The sequence below is a fragment of the Osmerus eperlanus genome, chromosome 15 (assembly GCF_963692335.1).
Source record: "Osmerus eperlanus chromosome 15, fOsmEpe2.1, whole genome shotgun sequence".
Classification (NCBI taxonomy): Eukaryota; Metazoa; Chordata; class Actinopteri; order Osmeriformes; family Osmeridae; genus Osmerus; species Osmerus eperlanus.
In genome coordinates this window covers 14,709,934-14,737,746 of record NC_085032.1, presented here as the reverse complement: position 1 = coordinate 14,737,746, position 27,813 = coordinate 14,709,934, and the positions used below count along the sequence as shown (strand labels likewise).

General features: G+C 46.3%; 3 protein-coding genes across 5 annotated transcripts; 2 read left to right on the top strand and 1 right to left on the bottom strand.

The window, feature by feature from the left end:
• Positions 1-1,217: 1,217 nt before the first annotated feature.
• LOC134034778 (WD repeat-containing protein 37-like) lies at positions 1,218-20,165 on the bottom strand. Of its 2 annotated transcripts, none has more exons than XM_062479387.1 (14): positions 19,996-20,165; positions 18,651-18,835; positions 16,152-16,248; positions 15,928-16,023; positions 15,514-15,578; positions 14,337-14,472; positions 14,130-14,201; positions 13,839-13,883; positions 13,582-13,661; positions 11,534-11,765; positions 11,285-11,426; positions 5,143-5,277; positions 4,683-4,797; positions 1,218-2,773 (listed from the first exon to the last, which is right to left on the bottom strand). In XM_062479387.1, the coding sequence occupies exons 2-14, from the start codon at positions 18,789-18,791 to the stop codon at positions 2,642-2,644; spliced, it is 1,488 nt and encodes a 495-aa protein (XP_062335371.1). In that variant the 5' UTR covers positions 18,792-18,835; positions 19,996-20,165; the 3' UTR covers positions 1,218-2,641. The 2 variants fall into 2 exon arrangements, with proteins under 2 accessions (XP_062335371.1, XP_062335370.1); XM_062479386.1 differs by lacking the exon at positions 19,996-20,165 and adding an exon at positions 19,760-19,893.
• Positions 19,885-22,404, top strand: idi1 (isopentenyl-diphosphate delta isomerase 1). Of its 2 annotated transcripts, XM_062479390.1 has the most exons (6): positions 19,885-20,016; positions 20,104-20,321; positions 20,622-20,794; positions 20,957-21,049; positions 21,176-21,306; positions 21,625-22,404. In XM_062479390.1, exons 2-6 carry the CDS (start codon positions 20,173-20,175, stop codon positions 21,940-21,942), a joined length of 864 nt encoding a protein of 287 aa, XP_062335374.1. In that variant the 5' UTR covers positions 19,885-20,016; positions 20,104-20,172; the 3' UTR covers positions 21,943-22,404. The 2 variants fall into 2 exon arrangements, with proteins under 2 accessions (XP_062335374.1, XP_062335375.1); XM_062479391.1 differs by lacking the exon at positions 19,885-20,016 and having other exon boundaries at positions 20,092-20,321.
• Positions 22,405-22,515: 111 nt separating this feature from the next.
• sec22c (SEC22 homolog C, vesicle trafficking protein) lies at positions 22,516-27,466 on the top strand. Its single transcript, XM_062479389.1, has 7 exons — positions 22,516-22,720; positions 23,305-23,516; positions 23,694-23,857; positions 24,057-24,236; positions 24,354-24,472; positions 24,659-24,724; positions 24,929-27,466. Exons 2-7 carry the CDS (start codon positions 23,335-23,337, stop codon positions 25,127-25,129), a joined length of 912 nt encoding a protein of 303 aa, XP_062335373.1. The 5' UTR covers positions 22,516-22,720; positions 23,305-23,334; the 3' UTR covers positions 25,130-27,466.
• The last annotated feature ends 347 nt before the right edge of the window (positions 27,467-27,813 follow it).

Below are 27,813 nucleotides of genomic sequence, written 5' to 3'. Positions count from 1 at the left end.
TGGCCATTCTTCTTGTCGCCTTCTGCCTTGTTCCATGGTAGCTTCTAGACTAGCTTACGTTTTGCGTGATAGACATAGAAATGAAAAATTACAAGAAATAATGATCATGCGACCGAATACAGATTAGAACGAAAATAACAGCCTGGTTTGAAAATGAAATAAGTAGAAAGTACAGATATTTGTGCAAAAAATGTAAGGAGTGGAAGTAAAAAGTTATTTAAAAATAAATAGTGATATAAAAAATAGTGATATTAAGTACTGATACCAGAAAAATCTAATTAACTACAACTTCCCACCTCTGGATAGTGAGAAAACTGGCCACGAGAGACAGAGAGGGAGACCGACAGATGGAGACGGAGAGACACAAGGAGACAGACACACACAGAAAGACGCAGAACAAAAAAACATGCTCCCGAAGGAATATTGTGTGCATCTCTCAGCGTGTGTGGCAGGTGTCAAACAGACCGGGCACCCAAATTAGCTGCCGTGTCGGAAGAGCGGAGCGGAGAGAGAGGCTGCCTCCGAAGCAGCCTTCCCCTCAGGCCTTCCGCGGTGTGGTATCTGCTTTACAATAAACATCATAATTGACAATTTGCTCCACCGGCCAGTCACGGCCATCCCACTGTAATCTAACAGAGTCCACGGGGAGAGGAGCGTTGCTCAGGAGGCCTGCCGTTTAGATGCGATGAAATCTAGAAGTCAAATAGTACAGGCTCTCCAGCTGCCATGTTAAAAGACTGGAAAATACACCCGTCCATATACAGTATGTATGATGTTGGTCTGCAGATATTCTGTTAGAATTTGCACCAAAACGTTTTTTTTTATTATTATTTGGAAATACAAACATGGTGGTGTATGTTAAGCTCCTTGCCTATGGAAAGAAAATGTCTACTCATAGGAGCTTGACCTATGACCCTTGATATGTCCATTTGTCCTAGAAGAGTCATCCCTCTTCTATTGAAATGTTGGCAGGTCTCAAATGGAAAAGCTACAACTAGAAAACTATAAAGTACTGTTGCATTTTTATACATTGGAACTCTCACCTGAAGTAATCTCTGTCATCAACTAATATCAAATGTTCCATATTAACATTGTATTGAACATTAAATTAATTTCGGTGTACAGAGGTGTAAAAAACACCTCTTGTGGGGTTAGATAGATTCATTCATGAGATGAAAAAAACTCACCTGAGACCATGGAAAAAGAATCACACATTTTATTAGATTTTTACAAGCCTCGGTGCAAATTTTTTTTTATAAGGTTTGGGGTGAATGTGTTTTCCCACAATGGGGAAACTAGATATACTTTTTTCAATCTCATTACAGTTCAGATGTATGTACATACACAGTATAAGGCATATTACATTTTCACAGATATCTGGCATCCCTTCAAGTTATAATTTATCCACTGTGGAGTGCGTGGCTGGCCATTCTTGCTGAAGATTAAAAGATGAATTTGATACACACTCAACGTGACAGATAGAATTCCCTGAGCTGCAGTGTTCCAGAGCGCCTCACTTCATTCCAGAGGCGTTGATATACTAACTGATACAGCACAGTTCTATATCTTCTATGCGATTGCTTATTTGAGTTATAAGGTATTACATACAACATTAATGAATTTAACTTCATGCAGAATTACATTTTATGTCCATAGATTCTTAACATTTAAGCGTTCCATATATATTTATTAAGCAAGAAACCCCAAGCAAACAACATTTGGGTGACATTACTGGCATAGCATGAAAACAGGATCTACAGAAGTTAAATAAATAGCAGGCATTGACTTACCACTTTTCCAAATAACACATTATTGTAAAACCTCATGATGTACACAAATCGATGCAACAGACAAACAGCTATTTAATGTAAACAAACATCACAAAGCACTGTAGATAAACAGATCCACTCAAACTCACTTCTGGTGACGGCTCATTTTCAGGTGGACATGTGAGAGAGAGACTAACATTTAGAGACCGACATGCGTTGAGAGGAAGACCACTTTACCAAAAAGGATGCACCATCCACACAGAGTGGGTTCTCTCAGCTCAGGTTCAAACGCACAGTGTAAACACTCCTGCTGTAACTCCTTAAACAGGACCTCTTCCGGGTCCTGTTCAGAGACAGAGAGAGCTGAGGGCCGTGTTCGAATGCTGTCAAGATGCACCCTGTCCTTCCCTCGAGGTCCTCAAAAGATCTCTAACATGAGTGGAGAGATGGAAGCCAGAACTGTGCTATACATCTCACGTCTGAGATCACTCAGGGAAGGAGGAAGGATGCATTGCGACAATACTGAAACAGGGACAGGATATATTGTGGTTGTTATAGTAACAGGATGTCTTAATTAGCTAAACGTTCAGATATTCAGAAGACAACAGTAGCATGGGAAACGATGGACTGAGAAGTTAAAATATCCTTACAGTAGCATGTTACAAAACATGGAAATATCTATAAAAACAATCTTTTAGAAGGTCATCTGAGAAGGTCAAAATGTCAAAAGAATAATGCCGATAGGTACTCTAAAGATAGATGTGTGTGTGTGGGTCCTTGTGTGTGTGCAGTTGTAAGGTTGTCTGCAGCATGCTACTATGTGTGAATGGGTGAAAGCAGGTGTGTGTTGTTCATAGTGTGCGTGAGCAGAGTTACTTCTCCTGCAGCAGAGCAGGAATGTTGATGTTCCAGCCGATGGCCTGCCTGTCAAAGCCGCAGGTGAACAGGTTACATGACTGGTTCTCCTCATTCCACACAGAGCAACACACCATGCGCCGGTGGCCCTGAAAGCACACACACACACACACACACACACACATCTAGTTACATTTTTAGTCATTTAGCTGACGCTCTTTTATCCAGAACAGAGTAGGGTGAAGTGCCTTGCCCAAGGACACACGTCATTTGGCACAGCCGGGAATCGAACCGGCAACCTTCTGATTAATAGCCCGATTCCCGTAACCGCTCAGCCATCTGTCTCCCTGTCAGAGTTAAGCCTATGCATAATATAAAGTGCATGTGGATGACCCAGAAACGGACTGAATGACAGACAGACCAGGGCTTCTCCACAGGTCCTGACAGCTGTGCATCAACAACAACCACTTGAACATCTCCTCTGGTCTCCACATCAACAGTGCTAACAGCCAGAGACAGGGCCGCTGGCAGAGGCAGCCCCAGCACTGGGTGCAGGGCCGCTGGCAGAGGCAGCCCCAGCACTGGGTGCAGGGCCGCTGGCAGAGGCAGCCCCAGCACTGGGTGCAGGGCCGCTGGCAGAGGCAGCCCCAGCACTGGGTGCAGGGCCGCTGGCTTTTTCCTCCCATCACCTGTGGACACTCTCCTCTCTCTCTGTCCCTCTCCATCAGTGTGTCTCTGTCTGTCTGTCTCTCTCTCTCTCTCTCTACTCCCTCTCTCTCTCCTTCTACTCCCTCTCTCTCCTTCTACTCCCTCTCTCTCTCTCTCTACTCCCTCTCTCTCTCCTTCTACTCTCTCTCTCTCCTTCTACTCTCTCTCTCTCCTTCTACTCCCTCTCTCTCCTTCTACTCCCTCTCTCTCTCCTTCTACTCCCTCTCTCTCCTTCTACTCCCTCTCTCTCCTTCTACTCTCTCTCTCTCCTTCTACTCCCTCTCTCTCCTTCTACTCTCTCTCTCTCCTTCTACTCCCTCTCTCTCCTTCTACTCCCTCTCTCTCTCCTTCTACTCCCTCTCTCTCTCTCTACTCCCTCTCTCTCCTTCTACTCCCTCTCTCTCCTTCTACTCCCTCTCTCTCCTTCTACTCCCTCTCTCTCCTTCTACTCCCTCTCTCTCCTTCTACTCTCTCTCTCTCCTTCTACTCCCTCTCTCTCCTTCTACTCCCTCTCTCTCCTTCTACTCCCTCTCTCTCCTTCTACTCCCTCTCTCTCCTTCTACTCCCTCTCTCTCCTTCTACTCCCTCTCTCTCCTTCTACTCTCTCTCTCTCCTTCTACTCCCTCTCTCTCCTTCTACTCCCTCTCTCTCCTTCTACTCCCTCTCTCTCCTTCTACTCCCTCTCTCTCTCCTTCTACTCCCTCTCTCTCCTTCTACTCCCTCTCTCTCTCTCTCTCCTTCTACTCCCTCTCTCTCTCCTTCTACTCCCTCTCTCTCTCCTTCAACTCCCTCTCTCTCTCTCCTTCTCTCTCTCTCTCCTTCTACTCCCTCTCTCTCCTTCTACTCCCTCTCTCTCTCCTTCTACTCCCTCTCTCTCTCCTTCTACTCTCTCTCTCTCCTTCTACTCTCTCTCTCTCCTTCTACTCCCTCTCTCTCTCCTTCTACTCCCTCTCTCTCTCCTTCTACTCCCTCTCTCTCTCCTTCTACTCCCTCTCTCTCTCCTTCTACTCCCTCTCTCTCTCCTTCTACTCCCTCTCTCTCTCTACTCCCTCTCTCTCTCCTTCTACTCCCTCTCTCTCTCCTTCTACTCCCTCTCTCTCTCCTTCTACTCCCTCTCTCTCTCCTTCTACTCCCTCTCTCTCTCTCTACTCCCTCTCTCTCTCTCTCTACTCCCTCTCTCTCTCCTTCTACTCCCTCTCTCTCTCCTTCTACTCCCTCTCTCTCTCCTTCTACTCCCTCTCTCTCTCTCTACTCCCTCTCTCTCTCTCTACTCCCTCTCTCTCTCCTTCTACTCCCTCCCTCTCTCCTTCTACTACCTCTCTCTCTCTCTCCACTCCTCTCTCTGTGTACCTGTCTGTTGCTGCGAGGCAGTCGTGCAAGCCTCGCTCCAGACATGTCGAACAGTCGGACTTGGCGGTTGTCATGTGGCAGAGCGATGATCCTCTGGTTGGCTGAGACGCTGATCCTGCAGATTCAGATCAAGGGCAAGGTTAGCTCTGCTATGGCACACATGCCTATCTACCGATCAGATCAAGGGCAAGGTTAGCTCTGCTATGGCACACATGCCTATCTACCGATCAGATCAAGGGCAAGGTTAGCTCTGCTATGGCACACATGCCTATCTACCGATCAGATCAAGGGCAAGGTTAGCTCTGCTATGGCACACATGCCTATCTACCGATCAGATCAAGGGCAAGGTTAGCTCTGCTATGGCACACATGCCCATCCATCCATCCAATCTACATATCAAACAGCCAATCAGAACAAGCTCCCCCCCCCCTTACTTCCACCCTCCTGTTTCCTACTGTACCTGTTGATGGCGGAGTCTGTGCGGATGGTTGCTATGGGCGACCTCATGTTCTTCAGATCCCACACCTTGACGGTGCGATCGTCACTTCCTGACACCACGTTGTCGCCCACGGTGAACACTGCCGACGTCACAGTGCTGCGCACAAACAGCACAACAACGCCATGACAGGATTACAGATAGATCGAGGAGCTATTTACATTTAGTCATTTAGCAGACGCTCTTATCCAGAGCGACTTACAGTAAGTACAGGGACATTCCCCCCGAGGCAAGTAGGGTGACGTGCCTTGCCCAAGGACACAACTTCATTTTTCACGGCCTGGAATCAAACCGGCAACCTTCTGATTAATAGTCAGATTCTCTAACCACTCAGCCATCTGACCCCCCTATTTCTAATCAGCTATACGGTTAACGTCATAATCAAGAAGAAGAATTCTTCTGTTATTCTTTATCTAAGAGTGAATCATTTGGTCTATTGAGAGAGAGGTCGTTGCTGCAAACTCATTCATACAACAGAGTAATATGAGATATCTCTAAGCAGAGGAGGAGAGAGGGGGAGGGAGGTAGAGGGAGGGAGGATGAGAAGGAGGGCTGGGATTAATAATCTAGCAGCAGGTGTGCAACAGCTCTGGAACAGAACTAGGAGTTCCTCTCCCTTCTCTATTCAATTCCTCCCTCTCGCTCCAGACCGGAGACCCTCAAGGCAGTGTGGCTCCATGGCTGCCTCTCAGCGGGCAGTCTCTGGGTAATCCAGCCAGCAGCGCTGGGGGTGGCCGGTGGGGGGCACAGACACAGCCACACAGTGGAACAATGTGACAGACTGGGGTAGAGCATGTTCTGACAACCCCTGCCTGAGAAGGCTTGGTTAACTAATGGCTGATCCCCGAGGGCCTCGGTCACACGACGAAAGCTAGCACCCCACAGTTCCCCATAATGCTAACGCTAGCACCTCGGGGGGGGGGGGCGGGGGGGTTCACTTAAAGTGGGGGACGCTGTTCAAAGTCACCCTACCCCCACCGGCAGGGTCAGGCCAAAGTGCTCCCCTCAGCATGTCTTCGCCCTCCCTCATGATGAACTGTAGCCAGCAGGCTATCTCCCACCTTGCTGAGGTCAGGCCCATTCCTTTAATAGACTTTAATATTTCCAATTTATAATGTCAGTCCCTGCTGTCAGACCACACCCCCCCCCCCCTCCTCTCCACACACCGTAGGAGGATTGGGTTTGGTGTGCCGTTGCTCTTCCCCCCCTGATTGAGATTAGCTCTCTTGGCCTAGCCTAGCTTGGGTGAACCGGCGGCTGCTTAGCTAGCTGCCCGCTTAATTTAAATTGACATCTAATTAAGCTTTAATCAGGGGCTAAACTACGGTGTGTTAGAGGAGCAGGGGGCTGCCCCAGGAAACTGTACTTTAACACCACTGCCAGACAGGGCGAGCTCACGGCTCCGGCCACTTAAACCCGAAGCCAAGGAGTGCATCGCTGATGATGATGGTGATGATGATGATCATGCACTTTCTGACTTCCTGAGCTGGAGGATGTGGGAGGAGGGGGAGGAGGAGGGGGCAACAGATTAAAAGGTTGATTAAAGTCCTATTAGGACTTGGGAGGTTTTCTGTTCTGGAGAGTGGCATGTCTCCGCTAGCTGGAGGATGTGACAGGGAAGGTCGAAGCTCGTCAGCCGCCGAGCGGAACAAGGCTGAGAGGATGGAGCACCTCCTGGGGAACACAGAAGCAGTGTGCAGGCAGACTGGCTGACAGACAGGCGGGAGGAGGGAGAGACAGGCAGACAGACAGACAGACAGGCAGGCAGACTGGCTGACAGACAGGCGGGAGGAGGGAGAGACAGGCAGACAGACAGACAGGCAGGCAGACTGGCTGACAGACAGGCGGGAGGAGGGAGAGACAGGCAGACAGACAGACAGGCAGGCAGACTGGCTGACAGACAGGCGGGAGGAGGGAGAGACAGGCAGACAGACAGACAGGCAGGCAGACTGGCTGACAGACAGGCGGGAGGAGGGAGAGACAGACAGACAGACAGACAGGCAGGCAGGCAGGCAGGAGGGAGAGACAGACAGACAGACAGACAGGCAGACATGCAGACAGGCAGGCAGGCGTGAAGGAGCGTAACAAGATTAAACGCTAGATAACACGCTACTTTTGTCGTAGCTTTGTGACAATGCTGGTCACGTCCCAGTGAGCTTGGTTATTTCCAGACTGGATCCCTGAGTAATTACATCCATCTTGACAATGTCTCTAATAAGACACCACCATCGCACACTGCTCCTGGTGTTATTCAGAGTCACTTCTGAATCAGGAACGTGTTGACATGCCGGTCTTCTGAAGTGCTGTCAGACACACACACACACGCACACACACACACGCACGCACACACACGCACACACACGCGCTCGCTTAGACACAAAGACACCTCCGCCTGTGATCAGCACCAAACGCGAGGCGTCATGGCGTCCCGTTTGTAAAGCGACAGCGCTGTCACTTCTGTTCCCCTCCCCGTGCCGCCGTGCCCCCGTGCTGCCGTGCGTTCATCGCCACGTCCCAGAGACCAAGAGGAGGTGGCCGACCAGACTGAACGTGCTGCTCTTCTGACTGCCACCGCACACTGTCAGCACCTGTTAGCGCTAATTGCCGCTGAAGACGCTGCAAACGAGCCCCTCCCTCCAGCTCTCGTCCTCCCGCCTGCTAATCCTCCACAGCCTACAAGCAGCCCTTTCCATTATGCCATCACCGCTGTGCCGTTGTTCTGCCTGTCACAGAGAGGATATGCTTCCAGAGGCCTGCGTTTCCTCCCACACCGTGAAAAGAAGCGCTTTGGAGCCCGCTCTCGACGGCAGAGAGGCCCTGGAGCGGCCGCTCATCCCCGGGAGCTCTCCCACCTGCTACTGCTGAAGGACCAATCAGCTGCTCTGGTTGTCACCTGACCCGAAACAAACAGACTGGAGCTTCACCGACCAAGCTACACCCACGGCCATGCTCACACCCACACACCCGCTGTCAAGTCAGCCACTGTCACCCACTGTCAAGTGTTTGGAGAGCTGACTGGGCTTTTACCAGGGAGGCCTCCAGGCCTCACCAGGCTGTGTGCAGGCCTCATTCATCTTGTGAGCGCGGGGCATCGGAGCGTTCCCCTCCAGATGACAGCAGAGCCCCTCCCTCCTCCCTCCTCCTCCTCCTTCTCCCCACTCACCTCCCTCCCCCTCTCCCCATCTCTCTCTCCCCCCTCCTCAGGCAGACATGCACGCGCGTCACTGTGCCTGCAGCTCATTAAGACTAGCAGCTGTCTCCTCGAACGCAGGCAGGCAGGCAAACACACACACCCACCAGGGCATGCATATGCACACACATGTTCTGTGTACAAACACGCAGACGCACAGAACCATCCCACGCAGTGAAGTGTCAATCAAGCCCAAGTTCTGACGGTCTCACACATCGGCTGCTGTCCTTGACACAAGAGACACAGCGTGCGGCCATGATGAGGTATGGGCCCACGCGTACAGTAGCCGGCTGTGTTCAGAAAATCGACTGCCTCCGAAAAAAAAGGAGTTCCCACCTGTAGCGTGGTCTGTCTGTTGTGGATTAGTGACAGCCATTTGATAGCTGCAGCACGCTGCCTGGGTGAGTTATTGACCGAGTGTCCTGCTAGCTGGGATAAGACTGTCTCTGCTAGCTGGGATAAGACTGTCTCTGCTAGCTGGGATAAGACTGTCTCTGCTAGCTGGGATAAGACTGTCTCTGCTAGCTGGGATAAGACTGTCTCTGCTAGCTGGGATAAGACTGTCTCTGCTAGCTGGGATAAGACTGTCTCTGCTAGCTGGGATAAGACTGTCTCTGCTAGCTGGGATAAGACTGTCTCTGCTAGCTGGGATAAGACTGTCTCTGCTAGCTGGGATAAGACTGTCTCTGCTAGCTGGGATAAGACTGTCTCTGCTAGCTGGGATAAGACTGTCTCTGCTAGCTGGGATAAGACTGTCTCTGCTAGCTGGGATAAGACTGTCTCTGCTAGCTGGGATAAGACTGTCTCTGCTAGCTGGGATAAGACTGTCTCTGCTAGCTGGGATAAGACTGTCTCTGCTAGCTGGGATAAGACTGTCTCTGCTAGCTGGGATAAGACTGTCTCTGCTAGCTGGGATAAGACTGTCTCTGCTAGCTGGGATAAGACTGTCTCTGCTAGCTGGGATAAGACTGTCTCTGCTAGCTGGGATAAGACTGTCTCTGCTAGCTGGGATAAGACTGTCTCTGCTAGCTGGGATAAGACTGTCTCTGCTAGCTGGGATAAGACTGTCTCTGCTAGCTGGGATAAGACTGTCTCTGCTAGCTGGGATAAGACTGTCTCTGCTAGCTGGGATAAGACTGTCTCTGCTAGCTGGGATAAGACTGTCTCTGCTAGCTGGGATAAGACTGTCTCTGCTAGCTGGGATAAGACTGTCTCTGCTAGCTGGGATAAGACTGTCTCTGCTAGCTGGGATAAGACTGTCTCTGCTAGCTGGGATAAGACTGTCTCTGCTAGCTGGGATAAGACTGTCTCTGCTAGCTGGGATAAGACTGTCTCTGCTAGCTGGGATAAGACTGTCTCTGCTAGCTGGGATAAGACTGTCTCTGAGTCCTGACGGGGGAGGGGGTCCAGGTGTGGCCTCCCCCTGCTGAACCCTCGGCTGCTAAACTGGAAGTGCGTGCATAAGAGTGACCTGTGTCAGCGTGACGCTCCTCTGACGGACCCCTCACCTCACAGGCTCCTCTGAAGGACCCCTGTCCTCACAGGCTCTCTGACGGACCCCTCACAGGCTCCTCTGACGGACCCCTGTCCTCACAGGCTCCTCTGACGGACCCCTCACAGGCTCCTCTGACGGACCCCTCACAGGCTGCTCTGACGGACCCCTCACCTCACAGGCTCCTCTGACGGACCCCTGTCCTCACAGGCTCTCTGACGGACCCCTCACAGGCTCCTCTGACGGACCCCTGTCCTCACAGGCTCCTCTGACGGACCCCTCACAGGCTCCTCTGACGGACCCCTCACAGGCTGCTCTGACGGACCCCTCACAGGCTCCTCTGACGGACCCCTCACAGGCTCCTCTGACGGACCCCTCACAGGCTCCTCTGACGGACCCCTCACAGGCTGCTCTGACGGACCCCTCACAGGCTCCTCTGACGGACCCCTCACAGGCTCCTCTGACGGACCCCTCACAGGCTCCTCTGACGGACCCCTCACAGGCTGCTCTGACGGACCCCTGTCCTCACAGGCTCTCCACACAGATGGAGGACGACACATTTGCTTGGCGTGCGTTTCCTAAACGGCCCCAACCACGCTCTCCCCTTGCCTCAACGGAAGACGGCAAACCTTTTCAGCAAACCTGCTCGAGATGCTCTCAACGTACAGGAAGTAATTGCCTCCACACTGACAGGGAAATGGAGGGGAGGGGGGAGGGGGGGAACCATCCGGAAACTGGCGAAGGCCCGCGTCGCTGTCGCTAATCTCATTACGCTGATTGTCTATTGGAGAGAATTAAAGTGGGATCTGTAGGAATTATACATGCTGGGGTCTCACATAAGGAGTACCATGTAATCCCCGGCAATCAAAGGCTTCCAGAGCCCACGACACACACTCTGCCTTTACGGAGTGGCATTGAAATTTCCCTGACAAGCTGACAGTCCGCGTTTTCAAATGAGCAACTCAAATTGAGCCCTGGCTACGAACGAGGGGCCAAATTACACAGAGAGGGGGGGATTAACGAGAGAGAGAGAGAGAGAGAGAGAGAGAGAGAGAGAGAGAGAGAGAGAGAAGCAAAGTGGAAAAGAAGTGCTCCATGATGAACGGAGGAGCAAGCGGAGGATTTTGCTTAGAGCAACACGGTCCTGGAAATTAACGTGACAATGTGGGATGAAAAAAAATACTAATAGAGCGTTTCCTCTGAAAAGCAGAGGAAATGGCTGATGAAAAGGCTAGGAGGTGACAGAATGCCGACGGAGTTCGGAAAACAAATAAGGTGCTGTACTGCCCCCTGGTGGCTGAGAACGAGGTGTGTGTGGCTGTGTGCTGTGTGCTGTGTGGCTGTGTGCTGTGTGGCTGTGTGCTGTGTGGCTGTGTGCTGTGTGGCTGTGTGCTTTGTGCTGTGCTGCTCTGGGGCCCACTCACTCAGTGTGGCCCTGGAACACGTTGACAGAGTGAATGGACGGGTCTCTGAAGTCCCACAGACGGAAGGTGGTGTCTCTGGACGAGGTGACCACCAGGCGCTGGGTGGGGTGAGTACAGCAGTGGGTCAGCTCCTGGTCGTGACCTGAACACACACACACACACACAGAATATTTACACTTGGATGCAACACTTATACAACCCCCTGGACTATGTGTGTGTGTGGGTGTGTGTGTGTGTGTGTGTGTGCACCTGTGAGTGTGTGAACCAGCTCAGATGTTTCCACCTCGTGCAGGTTGGCCGATCGGTCCCAGGAAGCCGAGACAACCTGCTTCCCCCCAACCAGCCAATCAGCAGCGATCACCACGCCCTGGTGGCTCTTCAGGGTTGCCGTGGCAACACGGATGGTGGGCACCTCAAAGGGCCCCTCGTCCGTCTCCCCCTCCTCCCTGTCCGACAGCTCCAGGTCGTCCTCACAGGGAACCTGGGGGGGGGGAGGGGGGGGGTTAAAGTTTAGTCACCAGAACTGAAGCATCCAATCAAATCCTTCACCTTGATGACTTCAAAGGATTTCCAGCTGAACGAACTGAAAGTGATCTGAATGAGTCTTGGACCGGCTGTGAAAGTAAAAGCCATGAGTCAAGGAGAGATGAAGAGTGGAGGTATTGAGGGAGGTATGGAGGTATTGAGGGAGGTGTGGAGGTATTGAGGGAGGTGTGGAGGTATTGAGGGAGGTATGGAGGGAGGTATGGAGGTATTGAGGGAGGTATGGAGGGAGGTATGGCATGGAGGTATGGAGAGAGGTATGGAGGTATTGAGGGAGGTATTGAGGTATGGAGAGAGGTATGGAGGTATTGAGGGAGGTATTGAGGGAGGTATTGAGGGAGGTATGGCAGGGAGGTATGGAGGTATGGAGAGAGGTATGGAGGTATTGAGGGAGGTATTGAGGTATGGAGGTATTGAGGGAGGTATGGCAGGGAGGTATGGAGGTATGGAGAGAGGTATGGAGGTATTGAGGGAGGTATTGAGGTATGGAGAGAGGTATGGAGGTATTGAGGGAGGTATTGAGGGAGGTATGGCAGGGAGGTATGGAGGTATTGAGGTATGGAGAGAGGTATGGAGGTATTGAGGGAGGTATTGAGGGAGGTATGGCAGGGCTCAACAATAACGATGGCCCGGGGGCCAGTAAAAAGTAACGTCGGGACAGTTAAACTAGCAACTCACTGGCCCGAAAAAATTGCATTGTAAAAGTTAACATCCTTCATATGTTTTGCTATCTGTTAAATGCATAAATAACTTTGCAGCTCGTGGGGCGCACAGTTGGCAAATCAAGACTTGAGTAGTGAGTGACGAGTGGTTGTCAAATTGTAATTCTCTAATCTCGATACATTTTTTAACAACTGGCGCGAGACAATAAAGTGACGATGGCAGCAAAGTAGAGCTACGAGCTCAAACGGAAGCAACTTTTTTTATGGAACGAAGATGCACTGTGTCGTATGTTCCTGTCTAAAGCAGACAAAAGTGGATCTTTTTACACAGGCACCGACAATTTCCCTGACCAGCCATGCTAGCAGACAGCACCTGGTTTGCGTGACAGCTAGCGTTAAGCGGATGGTTGACAATCCATCTTCCAGGCCGTTGACCATGCTGGTCAGGAATTTAAATGTAGATGCCCATCGTGTTATTGCACGACTTATAACAATGGCATATCACGTAATTAAGACGGACCAGCCGTTCGCCTCGTTCCCTCGGGCTATTGAACTGCAGCAGAAGAATGGTGTTGACTTGGGTACTTAGTATCATACTGATGAAATGCTATGGAAGCTTTTATATATTAGCATTGAGGGACCAGAGGTTTCAGTTTCAGCCAGACAGAGTTGTGCAGAGATGGCTGTCAGCAGGGAAGAGAGCACGTCATGTTTGAGTTTGAAAGTCAATTGTTTTGCTGACTATTACCTTTTAATTTTTTATCACTAGAAATGTGATTTCATTTTTGTTCTTTTTATATCCTGGATGTGTTTAATAAATGGTTAAACATGTTAACAGAATAACACAATTTATAAGTCTTTGGTTTTGTTGTAACAATGATAAATTACAACTTTTGGAGGGGGGGCCAGTAAAAATAATGTTAATGTTGAGCCCTGTATGGAGGTATTGAAGGAGGTATGGAGGTATTGAGGGAGGTTTGGAGGTATGGAGGTATTGAGGGAGGTGTGGAGGTATGGAGGAAGGTATGGAGGGAGGTATGGAGGAAGGTATGGAGGGAGGTATGGAGGTATGGAGGGAGGAGAGGAACTCACGCTGATGTCAGCTGGGGGCTGGGAGACAGGGGGCAGCTGCACCATGTAGCGCCAGATGTGAGCAGTCTGGTCCCCAGACGCTGGAGACACGCACACGCGCGCGCACACACACACACACACACACACACACAAATAAGCACACAAGCACATAACCCAAAACTGTACTGTAAACACACATACAGAAAATGAAAAGCCCACTGTAGCACCTGTACACACACACACACACACACACACAGTTAGCATAATCGTCCTCATACCTGTAAGTGCCATCTGTTCCGTGGGGTGAAACTTGATCGAGTTGACTGATAAACAGAAACACAAACACGATTAATCAGGTACATTCTGCATGTGGATGGTTCATTTGTCTTTTCAAACGTTAAGAGACACTTTAGAATTTCCTCAAGCACTCCATCCCCTGAACCTTCTCCATGCTGCGCAGTGTGAGTGAGAGCAGATTCAATTAAGCTCTGGGTCACTCTGTCAAAGTGCTCTTATCAAGTTTGTATGACCAAATCAAATGACATCTTCCATGTACCGAGCAGTCTTACCTGATCCCGCGTGACCTGCATATCGAAGCAGACACTTCCCTGTCTCAATGCTCCACAGCAACGCAGAGTGATCTGTCAGAGGGGAAGGATGAGCATCTGGCCAAGCAGGGGAACTAATCATGCATAGTACTGTTGAAGGGAGGGATCTCTCAGGGTTCATGGAACAAACTGATGGTGTTTTGGGTGACCTGGCCCTTTAAGTCTGACCTGCGGACGCGGTTCCCAGGACCACGGGAGGGATGCGAGTGATGGCAAGGTCCCAGATGCCATCCCTGTGGCCCACGTACTCTTTCAGCAGCTGGCACACAGCTCTGGATGTGGTGGCTTTGAAACTGGACACGATCTGGGGAGAGGGAGGGAGGGAAGGAAGGAATATATTTGTTCTCCTTAACCTTTCCAGGGTGTGGTGCAGGGCAAATTCACTTAAACAGCATTTCTTCTGAGGGTTAATGGACTTGATAGAACTTTACCCAGCACCAGCAACACAGTTTAAGGCATACGCTCACACGATGGTATAGCATTTCACCCTTTCTCTCCCACCACCACAGTTGCCATGAGCGATGGGGCTTGAGTTAGTTTGCATTAGTATGCTTCCCCTACTCAGGATCGTTAACGATCTACAGTCAGATGACTGAGCGGTGAGGGAGTCAGGCTAGTAATCTGAAGGTTGCCAGATCGATTCCCAGCCGTGCTAAATGAAGTTGTGTCCTTGGGCAAGGCACTTCACCCTACTTGCTTTGGGGGGAATGTCCCTGTACTTACTGTAAGTCGCTCTGGATAAGAGCGTCTGCTAAACAACTACATGTAAATGTACAGGGCATTTAGTGAGTCGCCATGGGTCAGTTGGCTGTAGTGCATCACTTCAGAGACAATCACTGGTTTCACCTAGGAGAACTCATGCACATCCAGGTCATTACCCAGGAGTCCCCAGCACACAGCTCCCATGAGCCCACAGTGAAGGTGCAAGGTCGCCCTACTCTTCCGTGGAAAGAGGGGTGGCACTATATCAGTGAAGGGAGAGGGAAAGTGAAAAATCCTTTCGTTTTTTTAATCCTCTGGGATCTGGAAATAAACCCTGCAAAACAGCACTGGACTGTTCAGCTACGAGCTGACAGCTAGGGTCTCACGAAACCTTAGGGAGTTAGTACCTGGTTAAATTACCCTGCTAAGTTATTGCAAAAACGTTTTAATTGACTGGGTGATAAATAATTGAAAAATCCTCTGTCATTCAGAAGAAGAAGTGCTGTTCTACAGCCATTCTAACCACTCGGCATCGTTAATCATTATATAATGTAAGCCGGTAATACGAAACAGTTAGCATAGTTTACATAGATGCCTTATCTTGCTCTCCTGTTTAAACTCACTGTAACCTATCTCATGTTACCTTGCTTGTAGAGGCCTTGTACGTTGTCTTCAGCTTCTGGGAAAGCTGACTGGTGCTATGGCTAGCTGCAGACACAAACACAGACCCATAAACAAATGTGTTCATCAATCGATTCAAATTCATTTCAAGACAATCAGATGAAAACATTTGTGGAAAAGAAAACAAAGAACAAGAAATGAACTGTTGATGAATTCACTTCCTTATTTGACAACCCACGTTTCACCACCCATACATAATTTGGGCGCATTAAACCTAGTTTGTTTTAGAACCAAAACACACACTAACTTGCTTATGATCCTGGGTTATGGAACATCTAGGGACTATAAACATGGTCAGAGGCCTTTGTCTAAAATACACCCAAATATGAGGATATTGTGTGGCAAGAGTGCTCTTTAAAAAAAGTATTTACAATACCTTTTGTTTTTAGCGCTCCTTTGCTGGGATCTCCACCTTCTATGGTTTGTCCATCTCCAGCCAGACGATCGTTAAGAGTATCTATCTCCCGGCGTACTAGAGAGTTAGCATAAGCATTAGCATTAGGTTAGTGCAAGACTGTTACCAAACATGAAAAACATGCAAGACAGTGCAACCAACAAGACGTCAAGCTAGAACCCAGGCACTTTAGTTTAACTACTTACGGTCCAAGTTTTCAATGTAGAGATTTTCAAACTCGCGTTCAATCTGACCAAACAGGTCAAGCAGATTGCTACGCAAAGATATAGGTAGCTTGGAATCCTACAAACAAGACATGAGAACAGTGCAGAAAAAACTGTGAAATGCAGCCGTGGTTACATCAGTCAACCTGTTTTGCTGTTAGATTTTGAAATAGGAGGAAACAGTGTAAGTTCCTTTGTCAGGTGTAATACAGTAGATCCACTGATAATGATAGATGTCAAATTATATTTATTTCGGCAACAAACTGGAAGTATCAGAACATTCCCATTTCACAATTGAAAGTTCATCATACAGTTACAATTCAATGAGGGTGGATAAGCACAGGACCAAAAGTCTACAACAAAACAAGCCAAAGCCATGTCCTTGCTAAAACTACTAGATACCAGAAACATGGAACGTCACCTCTATTGTGCTATTATAATACAGCTACAACCCCTTGTAAGCTTTGTTGACTAACCTCCATGCTCTACTACTCTCCTGGAAGTTCCACAAAGGTGTTTTACAGGCAAGCACAGCAGCACAGCATGAAACCAATGGATTCAAACCTGCTTCTGACAGCTAGCCTGAGTGTCGATTCTTTTACTGTACTTTCTCTGACAGGCATGTGAGCCTGTCCCTCTCTCTTTCTCCCTCCCTCTCTCCTTCCCTCTTTCTCTCCCTTCTTTCCTCCCTCCCTCCCTACTTTCCTCTCTTACTCGTTCTCTCGTCCTCTCTCTCTCTTTCACTTTCTTACAGTAATGTGTACTCCAGTGCAAGCAAGTGTCTAAAGGAAGTCTCCGTTCTGTCAGTGGAATATGTAAACATGTTAGGGGGGAAAAATGCCAATTAGCAAACAACGAACTGCCCCTTCTCTCAAAGCTGCTTAATCATGTGCCTAAAAAATTAAGATCTCCTTGGTTACTGGACATAATGCCTTCATTGAGAGGTGGAGGCCGCCAGGCCTAATCTCTATGGTGAGAGAGAGAGAGAGAGAGAGAGAGAGAGAGAGAGAGAGAGAGAGAGAGAGAGAGAGAGAGAGAGAGAGAGAGAGAGAGAGAGAGAGAGAGAGAGAAAATGAGAGAGAGTGAGTGTGTGTAAGAGAGGGAGACCGTGTCTATGTACGTGTGTGTGTGTGTGTGTGTGTGTGTGTGTGTGTGTGTGTGTGTGTGTGTGTGTGTGTGTGTGTGTGTGTGTGTGTGTGTGTGTGTGTGTGTGTGAAGCGGGTCCTCCGTGAACCAACAGGTACTGTCAACGGACAGAGAGGCCTGATGAAAAGACTCATCAGACCTGGACAAGCAGACTGTATTAAAACTTGATGAGGTTGTCCTGGAGCCTGTGTGTCGACCATTTAATCTCCCAGACTACAACTCTGGGTTCTTAGCCTACTGCTACACAACATACACTACATCTTAGGTCATCAAAGGTAACACTTGTAAACCACTTCTCAAAGTAGTTTCAAGAAAACAAGGCAGAGGACATCCAAAGTTTCTATTTGCTATTTTGCTAGCAACACTCGATTCTCAGCCAGCCTCTGTCAGCCTTGATCAAACAGAGAAGCAGTTTGATTATCTTTCTGTATGGAACACACCAGTACCAGGTAGCATCAGGTGCGGCCTCTTATCAGAAGACTCTGTGTCCTTGTCAAAGACCAGTCGATCCAAACACTGGACACTGTAGTGTACTGATGAGGAGAATGGTTAATCTCCAACTAGGAGCAGAATCAATCTATAATATTCTAACTGAGACAGCTCAATTGGTTAATATAAACAAAAAAAATCATTAACAAGTGTACCATTACTGATCTATATGTAAGATCTATATTGAAGCTGTAACACAGGCCACAATCCCTGAGAATTGTTGTAAAACCGGCTGGTACTGTACAATCTCCCACATAAAACAACTGCAACTAACCAAACTCACGCAGCATAGAGAAAAACATATTATCAAGTTAAACAAACAACTTTCTGATTACCATCTTTGGATGAGCAGTGAGCACACAAAACAGTCCCAGCTTGTCTGAGTAGAACATACCTAAAACACGTGAATATCTCACCTTGTTTTTCAACAGAACTAAAATGAGAGTCTCCTGGGATTGCAACACTAAGGAATACCAACTCATACTGCAACTCTGACTAAACTCATCCAAACTCAGTCTCACTGTACGGACTTCTGCTTGGCATTCAACCTGATTGAGGATTCCTCTTTGACCAAAGACTTTCTTCAATTAAACACTAAAGGTTACGTGGACATTGAACGACAGTACTGTGCTCAGTCACACCACAGTGAGCCCTTCCCATGAAAGATATATTGACAGCAACAAAACCATTACCATAAAAAAACATGCCATAAATTGTGTTATGAATTGAACTTGCCCCCTTACATTTTTTTGGTCAATATCTGTTTTTTCAGTTATTAACGTTATTAAGTTACTTACAAACTTACAAAGTTACTGTGTATCTGGGAGTGTTTTGTTCGTGTCTCACCTGTCCGTCCAGCATGTCTCTCTGTAAACCTGCCCTGTCCTGTTCCGTGCTGTTGCTGCGTCGTATGGACAGGCTGTGCGACTTGCGCTTCTGCTTGGGGTGGCGGGAGGAGGAAGAACTGCTTCCGCTTTCCCCAGGCATCCCTCCTCTGGGCTAGCCCCCTGTTTACCTTGTCCTTCCTGAGGCTGGGCAAACACAAGCCAGGGTAAACCCGTGGGTACAGCTAACCACTGATAGCCTGCTGCTGCACAGGCAAACACAGGGTTAGGGTTAATCAAACCAAACCGCTGACAGTCTGCCGTACTGTAGCCTACTGCTGCAGTCTGGCTGGTAGGACAGGACCCATTGTTCACACAGACAGGTTAAACATTACCGCACAATCTCACACGGACATGGGAATTATTTAGCAAAGTGTAACGCCTACAAATGGAGCGAGAGGTATAATATGGCTGAACTGAAAACCAGAAGTAGTAGCCTGTTTAGGAGTGTTCGCGTCATGGGTCTGCCAAGTAATTTCAGCGTGTTGGAGTTAGCTTCTTTTACAACCTGAGATTCTGTTTACACAGTAGGTGTGGTAAACGTTGTCTACGGAATGTGATAATAAGCCTGTCAAAGCACGTAACACATAGCTTCATATTAACACTACAAATACGGTATTGGTGACAGATTGGTGCGTCATGGAAGGTCAGCTTCACTTAGTTATCAGATTGTAATTGGGTAATCCTACATCGAGAACATCTTGCAAAATACTAGTTCTGACCGAGAACGTTCGAAAAATGTAAAATTATAGAAAATGTTAGCACAGAATTCCGGGTGTCATATGCAGCAAATTGACGGATTTAAGGAGTACGGGGGCCTATCGATGTCTAATTCAACCTTTAAGCAACTACAGTTATGTGAACTATTATATAGAGTGCTATTAAAACAAGGTATTTATCTCTTTGCCTTTGATAAATTGATTGACCTTGTGAGGGCTAGCTTGCTAAGACACCCCACAAAATAAGAAAGCACAGCGCTCAGCCCCAAGACTGGACGTCATAAGTATCATGATTTAAAGCTAAAACGAGTCAAGAGTTCGCGTGCCTAAATTAAACACGATATATAATTACCGGGATGATGTAAGGTAGATTATGTTTAATGACACTGGATATCTTCCTTGTTTTAAATCATTTTGGATCATGTTTATGTTCCGTGCCACATGGCATCTGCGAACCAATAGGAACACCGTTACTGTCTGAACCAATTGCGAACTCTAACGTCACACAATTACGCCCATGGGAAGCAAGCACGTTCACCTCGTCAGCAAAATTATCATGAAATACGCTATAAAACTGGCAATTTATACCTGAATTACGACTGTTCATCTGTAAGTAATAGCGCTTTATAATCGGTGATCGAGTGGGGTTTATTCTTCCTAAATGAAATCACTGTTTTACGTTCAATCTTCTTTCAGATAAGCCAGGGTGGTTCGATGGCGTGTTGATTCCTTCTGGCGGTATGATTGGTGTTCCTTGTCGGTGTGATGATGGCGCGCGGCTTGTGGGCTGTGCTCCGGATGGTGTCCTGTGAGGGACCAGCCTTGTTGAAGTCAGTCGTACCTGTGTCAAGTGGAAGCAGTGTAAAACATCCTCGATTCCTCCCCACATCTATTTCCTTTAGATATTTCTCAAGGTGTGTATTGAATTGTTTTAAATGTTCTCGGACTATACTGTAATATAGCAATCTACCACTACTATTTAATAGTTTGTCGTGCTGCTAGCTAATCTCATTTAGTTACTCCAATCTGCGCGAACGATTTAACGTTAGCTATCTGCACGGTCTATTGATAGACTGCGTTTTAGAGCGTAGGCTTCATGTTACTTACACAGCTAATGATGCAGGATGTTTTCATTTAGTTTCAAGGTTATTTTGCACACAGATAACTTAAACACAGAAGCTTTAGTTTCTCACCATGATCAATACTGTTTACAGACAAGCAAAAGATCTGCGTGCTGCTGTAAGGATGCCTGAAATAAACACGGATAATCTGGACGAGAAGCAGGTGAAACTTCTCGCAGAGATGTGTATCCTCATCGATGAGAATGACCATAAAACAGGAGCGGATAGCAAAAAAAATTGCCACCTTAATTCGAATATTGACAAAGGTAAGTGACAGACTGTAGCATACAATATCTTTCTTGTGCGGATGACCGATAAATTACCGACAACACATTGACTCCTCCGTGCTCATGAAATATGTACCTAGTGACCAGTGAATATCCAACGTAACAAAAAAAAATCTTCTAAATTAAATACCTCTGTTCCAGGTTTACTGCATCGTGCCTTTAGCGTATTCCTGTTCAACAGTGAGGACAAGCTTCTTTTACAACAGAGGTCGGATGCGAAGATCACCTTTCCAGGTGAGAAAATAACCTCAATTAAAAAAAAAAAGCCGCGATTGTTATCTGAAATATCAACTGTGAAAAGGTAATTTATGACTCGTTTAAGCCTTGGTGGTGAAACGACCTGTGTGTATGTGTGTGTAGGGTGTTTTACCAACACCTGCTGCAGCCATCCTTTACATACAGTAAGTGAATTGGAGGAGCGGGACGCTATTGGGATAAGGAGAGCGGCACAAAGACGACTTGAAGCAGAGCTGGGAATCCCCATGAATCAGGTTAGTAGTGTGCATACATGCTAACTGTATATCTGTGCTGTATCTCCTGTGTATACATTTAGAACGGTTTAAAGTCTGTCTTTATGGCTTGTTTTTATAACGGATATAATTGGGGATTTTGAGGATATGAAAACAAAATGTATTTTAGGTATTTAGCTGTTTGAGTACCTCCCCCACAAGAAGTATAATAGACCAGTAGATGTAGCCTTACTGGTCTATTATACTATGTGGGAGAGGTACTCAAACAGCTAAACACCTAAAATACCTTTTGCATCACAGCAGGATTCAGTTCTTATTTCTTCCCGCCTCCTCTCTCAGGTGCCTCCAGAGGAGATGACCTACCTGACCAGGATCCATTACAAGGCCCAGTCAGACGGGGTCTGGGGCGAGCATGAGATCGACTACATCCTGTTCATGCAGAAGGACGTGGAGGTGAACCCAGACCCCAATGAGATCCAGAGCCACTGTTACGTCACCAAGGAGGAACTGAAGGAGATGCTGGCGAAGGCCAAGAAGGGAGAGTTGCTGATCACACCCTGGTTTAGCCTGATCGCACACACTTTCCTTTTTCAGTGGTGGGACAACCTGCAGAACCTAAAGCAGTTCATGGACCATGACAAGATCCACCGCATGTGATTTTAATAATCATGTTCTCACTGTTAGTGTAGAGCCCTGTTGAAATAATGTCAACATGCATATTTCATCCAACACTTCTATGATATGAACTCACTTCAAGGATGTATTGCAAGACTTCAAACGTAGCCTACCTGTGAAGGTTTCTCTTAGTGTTGCCTCAACGTGGACTATACAGGAGCTCTTAAAAATTCAGTTTGTGTGGAGTTGGTTTTCAGTTGTCCATTAATTGATCATAATACAGGACTAAAAGTGGTTATTATGCTGTATTGGGAGATATGACATTGATAGCTTCTTGTACTATATAGCATATTTTTGTATAAAGGCTGTATAAAGTGCCCGAATCCACAAAACCTGTAAGGAATGCTATTTGTTAGTCAACTGTTAACATTATTTACACCACACTGTATAATAGTTTATATTTATGTAAAGTATTTTGCTTATTAAAACTTCAATGTGATCACATTCCAGCTGTTGCGATGTTATCATTTCTAGGAATCATGAAACACCCTTGATTAAATAAACTAACTTCTCATTGGTATGAACGCTAGGTGGCAGCAAACGCTGCGTCTCGCGTTGCAGCTGTACCAGGAAGTAAACAACAGCTAAATATTAGCGGCTGGGAAACAAGTAGTAGACCAGTTGAGCTGATAGAAGTAGTCGTGCAATCAGTTACCTATCGTTTGATGATTTGCGCTACAGCACTCAGCACATTCGCTTTTCAATAGAACGCATAAAAATGGAAACCAGCTGAGCTGAGCGGCAGTAGGATGATGATGAGGTAAGCTAGCTAGCGGTTAGCATTGTTAGCTCGCGCTGGCATGGCATATTAACTAGCTAGTCTGGTTTACACATTGCACCTATAGGATTTTGTATGTGGGAAGTAGCTAGTCAGACAATATCGCACATTGTGGACATTAGTGATTAGTGGGGAATGTTAAGATTATAAAAAAAAGAGGTAGTAAAGGTTAGAAGTATGGCATTACAGTAGCTTTTTCCACAACAACAGCCAACATCATATAGTAGAGCTATGCTAGGTACTGAACACTCGTTTTGGATCCTGGTCGTCCCACGGTGCATGAGGCGGGTGGTACACCAGTCCTGAATTTGAGTTTTCACCAAAGATTGCTTGCTTACTATGTTAACCGGCTCGTCATTTATAATCCGAGGCAAGTTCTACATGCCTTCTAAAGTTATAAGTAAAACAACATATGTGAAATACCCTACTATTTAAATCTGTTAAGTATGCTTAACACCTGTTTAATTACTGCGTTTAATATCGGTTCATTATATGGTAGTTCTCTGCAGAAACTGTCATACTCTCATCTATGTCTCTACCTCTTTTCTCACCCTGTCTACTCTAAGGCAGTGTGTTCCCCAGGGGTCCTGTGGATCATGCCTCTGATCCTGTTTGCCTTTGTGGTGCGGGTAAGGGACGGACTTCCCCTCTCGGCCTCCACGGACTTTGAGCACAACAAGGAGCTGCAGGAACGGAAACAGCAGTTGAGAACCATCTCCAAGGCTCTGAACCTGTTCCCTGAGAGAGGGGTGGTGAAGGGTCATGACCTCAACATCTAGTAAGGAAACACACACTAGACTAAAACCGTGTATCACTGTTTCAAGAGAGTGTCGAGTTTGTTGAATGGAATCTTCTCTCCAATTCCATCCCCTTCTCTCCTCTATATGCTCTTCCCTCCCCTCTTCCCTCCCCTCTCTCCTCTCCCCTTCTCTCCACTCCCTTTGCTCCCATACAGCTTAATCTCCTGCGAGGGTGTGTCCTATATGACGGTGTGTCACCAAAGCCTGCCTGTAGCCTTGGCCTTCTGCTTCCTGGAGGACCTGCGCTGGGAGTTCACAGCATGCTTCGACTCCGCCAGGGTCGCCCTGGCAGCGAGGCCTTACCCATTCCTGGAGTTTGGCAAGTTACAAAAAAGAGGAGTTGATGTCAAGCGTTTCCATGGGGATATAATGTAGAATAATCCTCTGTACATAGATGGTTGATGTAGTTGGTGTGTCTGTTCAACGTGTCAGATGTGAGCGGTTGTTTGGGAAGATTCCAAGGCTCTGTGAAAGGATGTCCTGTCATCCTCATCTTCTTCATGTGTCTTGTTTGGCAGACGGCACCATCCAGAGGCTGAAGCAACAGTACAACCTGAAGGGCTGTCCCGCCCTGGAGGTCACCCTGGCAGAGGTCCAGGAGGACCTCAGGACTCGACCCCCTCAGGTCCTTTCTCTGGAGGAGTTACAGCTCACCAACGGTGCTGCCAATGGGCACCTGGAACCAGTCCCAGCCTCTGGTGAGAGTCTTCTTGTACTGTCTAAAGACAGTTCATCAGCACGTTGGATTCTCGTCGGGTCCCTTATATTAGCAGAAGTAGTGTTGCAGGACTTGAACTTGTTTGTGTTTCCTTCAGGTCAGAATCAGAGACTGGCACCAGTAACGGCACCAGGCATCCTCTCCCTGGTCTTGAACATCATGTGTGCTTCCCTGAACCTTATCAGGGGCATCCACCTTATCGAGTATACATTTCAGGTATTGTCCTGGACCACCCACCCTTTTATAATGACTTATATTCGTTCTTTCAGGTCTTAGCTACTCCCTAATCTCCAGCTGGCCGTCTTGGTTATGCATTCGTCCTGTGTGTGTGTTCACATCAGGTCAGATTTACTACTTATTTAGAAGTATGTGTTTTTATGTTTGTTTGTTTTTTACAACCAGGATGATTATGAAGGAATATGGAATGTTGTGGCATTTCTCCTGGCATTTGTCTGCTGTGTTTGTCAGGTACGTGTTCCTTCCATGTTCAGAATATCCTCTTTACTACTTTCATCCAGTCATGATCTACGCTTGCCTTGTAAAACTTTTAAAGGTGTGAGTACACACTGTACAGCTAATTCTTTAGGGGAGCCCTTGAGATTGAGCTGGCATATTTCACTTGTCCACAAGTATCGGTGTAATAACAATATTTTTCTTTCTCTGCTGGAACAGTGTCACCTGTACCTGTTCCACTCGTCTCTGAAGAAGTTGAAGACTGTCAGTCTGCTGAGCGTGATCGTCCTATGCAACATTTTCCTGTTCGGCCTGAGGAACGTCTGGCAGCTTCTCTTTCACATGTCCGTGGCCTCCATCTCCACCCTGCTCATCCTCTCCCGCAAACTCCAGGACAGAACCAATGACTGTGGGGTCTGAGGGACAGGGGACAATTAAGGAGGCGGCACCACTTGTCTACAATCCTTCACTCTGCAAAACTAAAGAGGAAGCAGAGGAGGGGTCGATGCGAATGAAGGCTGCTGGAATGTGGGTTTTTAAGAAAGGAAGACATTTGTTTCATTTGTTTTTATATCGTTTGATATGAAGGGTTATTTTCTGACATCTAGTGGTACTTTGTTTACATAGCCTCCAAGACCAATTGGAATAGCAAAGAGTAAACGCAGACATGTTGGATCAAAATTTCAATTTAAATATTAATTCAAAAGCAAAGGCAATAAGAGTCAATGACTGAAGTACTAATGAGCTAAGGAAATTGTAAAGGGAATTTTGTTCGATTTAAGTAAGTGATTGAGCGGTGCCAGGTAGCTTGTTGAAGTATGTCCAGTACATGAAAATGTATCAAAGTTTCTCACCAAAGTTTGGTCTTACAAAAACCTTCAAAGAGGGTAATGCTTGACATACACCATGATAATGTCCTTTAAGTAGAAATGTTCTCTTCAGGTGGATCAGTGTTATGTTTTAACAGTTCAGGGTTTGTAAGAGTTTCTTAGTTAGGGATAATTATTGGTACAGAGTTGACAAGTCATAACATTTAACACTTATACTGTGTTATAAAGTGTGGGTGTTGCATCATTGCTAATTCTTTAGACCTTATGGCAATCGACTTAAAGCTACATGACATTTCATGCCTTACTGTTAATGCCTGCAATTATTATTTGTATTAATTATATGTTAACTATTCAGTTATTTTTTATTGTACTCGTTCACAGGGTGACTACAGATTTACCAGCAAGTGCTTCAGTAGTGATTTTGTAATCTGAGGACTCGATTCCTGTTGCCAGACTTAGGACATCTAGTATGGGTCACAGTAATAAGTAATAAGCACATCATGTGCTTCATTTGAGCAAAAAAGCCATGATCAGATGGACCCAGTTTTTAAAACAACCCATTTGATTGACAGCAACACTGGAGGGGCAGTTTGTGAATATTTCACACCCACTACTGACATTTACACAAGACTCGAGTCTAAGGTAAAGATGTTTTAAGACGTTTTGTTCAGAAGCACTGATTAGTAATGTGTGGGGAAATGAATTTAAAATTTCTATATTAGAATAGGACTACAATCACTTTGCACTACAGGTAGATTTTTTATTTTGTGAGCTACTGAATGAGTTCTGCAGAAATTCATTCAAAGTATTCAAATTTTTTAATTGATTGGAAAGTTATTGGATTGTGAACTTGTTTCTACTATGTACTCCTGAGGTATAGTTTGTATTGTCTGTATACGATGATAGCTGCTATAACTAATAGACATGTTCATACATTTATTTCTATTCTAATTTTTTAGCTGCTTGTGGATTTGAAATATAGGAAAGTAGTATATGTTTTCATTTCAGTGACAAAAGTACAGTATGGAAGTTTTGGTTTTTCAGACATAGCTTATCAAGAGAACAATATAACAGTTTAATACTCAAATCTAGAGTAGTTAGAGATATACTGCTGCTGTGGTTTATTTCTATAAAGAGTAGACAAATGAGAGGTGTGTATGATGTTGACCAAATGAATGACCCATTGTAGGCCGTTGCCATATATTTAGTAATGTGGTGAAGAATTTTAGAGTTCTGTTGAATTTGTGTGGTTATTTATACGATTTACAAAATGTCTTAAAATTAAGAGGTAATGTTTGCTTTATAGTACAGACAGTGTGTGGCAGCAGTAATTAAAATTTGTAAACAATTCCAATGTGTTCTGCAGGTGCACTTGATTTTCCTTTTGCTATGTCTCTCTCCAATGTCTTACTTTAACAAATGAACTACTCGTTTAGTCTACCATCACCATCATCACTTGTTTATCCTTTTCCTGGATTGTTTATGGTTTGGGACAGTTTCTTTCCCAAGTGAGAAAAACAAAAAATTGAATTAAAGCCACTGTTAAGTAAGAAATAATGATTATGAAATAATGCTTGAATACCATATTGTACATTGTACTATAGTGAGGTAACTAGTAATGTTGTACTCTGTAATTTCAAAATACACATAAACTGGTGAAATTGACACAATAAATAGTGTCTTTTTGCACGTGTGATGCATTATTTAAAACAAGGTCCTTGTGTCCACATTGTAATTGTAGTTTTCACTCACATGGCAACAAGCATCAATAATTCAAGCATTCAAACTAACTTGGTTTCATTTTCAATAAACAACAGAGGGAGCTCTAATACTGCAAATATCTGTTGGTGTCACCGTAACGGTTGCTAGAAAACAGGAGCCTGGATTGTCTTCACAACGGCCAGTTGTGCTGATCTGTTCCCATGAAAACTGTATATTGAAAAGGAGTTGTGTACCTAGTATCATGTTGGTATAAAGTCATAATTAAAAATGTAACACTCGTCTACATTATCTACAGTATTTCAGTTTTACATCCACATTTATTTAATGACTATCACTGTTATTAAAGGATGTGGACATGAGTTTTAATCATAATCGTCTTCACAGGTTATGTGGTATGTTGTAACCCATCATGTGTTTATTGTTAACCTGGTACTGCGTAAATGCACCAGCGATACTATTCAGGTTTGATGGTGTGATACAGTATCAGAGCCTTCTGGAGAAATTAAATTACTCTCTAAAGAGTAATATCAGTAACAGAATATTTTTGTTCAA

Coding starts and splice junctions, on each gene's coding strand:
- LOC134034778 (XM_062479387.1), bottom strand. CDS start 18,791: ATGCCTGGGGAAAGCGGAAGCAGTTCTTCCTCCTCCCGCCACCCCAAG. Junction 13,884..14,129: donor TGCAGGTCACGCGGGATCAG/GTAAGACTGCTC, acceptor TCTGTTTATCAG/TCAACTCGATCAAGTTTCAC. Junction 2,774..4,682: donor TGCCTCGCAGCAACAGACAG/GTACACAGAGAG, acceptor GTGTGCTTTCAG/GGCCACCGGCGCATGGTGTG.
- idi1 (XM_062479390.1), top strand. CDS start 20,173: ATGATGGCGCGCGGCTTGTGGGCTGTGCTCCGGATGGTGTCCTGTGAG. Junction 20,322..20,621: donor TCCTTTAGATATTTCTCAAG/GTGTGTATTGAA, acceptor TACTGTTTACAG/ACAAGCAAAAGATCTGCGTG. Junction 21,050..21,175: donor TGCGAAGATCACCTTTCCAG/GTGAGAAAATAA, acceptor ATGTGTGTGTAG/GGTGTTTTACCAACACCTGC.
- sec22c (XM_062479389.1), top strand. CDS start 23,335: ATGCCTCTGATCCTGTTTGCCTTTGTGGTGCGGGTAAGGGACGGACTT. Junction 24,237..24,353: donor GGAACCAGTCCCAGCCTCTG/GTGAGAGTCTTC, acceptor TGTTTCCTTCAG/GTCAGAATCAGAGACTGGCA. Junction 24,473..24,658: donor TTATCGAGTATACATTTCAG/GTATTGTCCTGG, acceptor TTTTACAACCAG/GATGATTATGAAGGAATATG.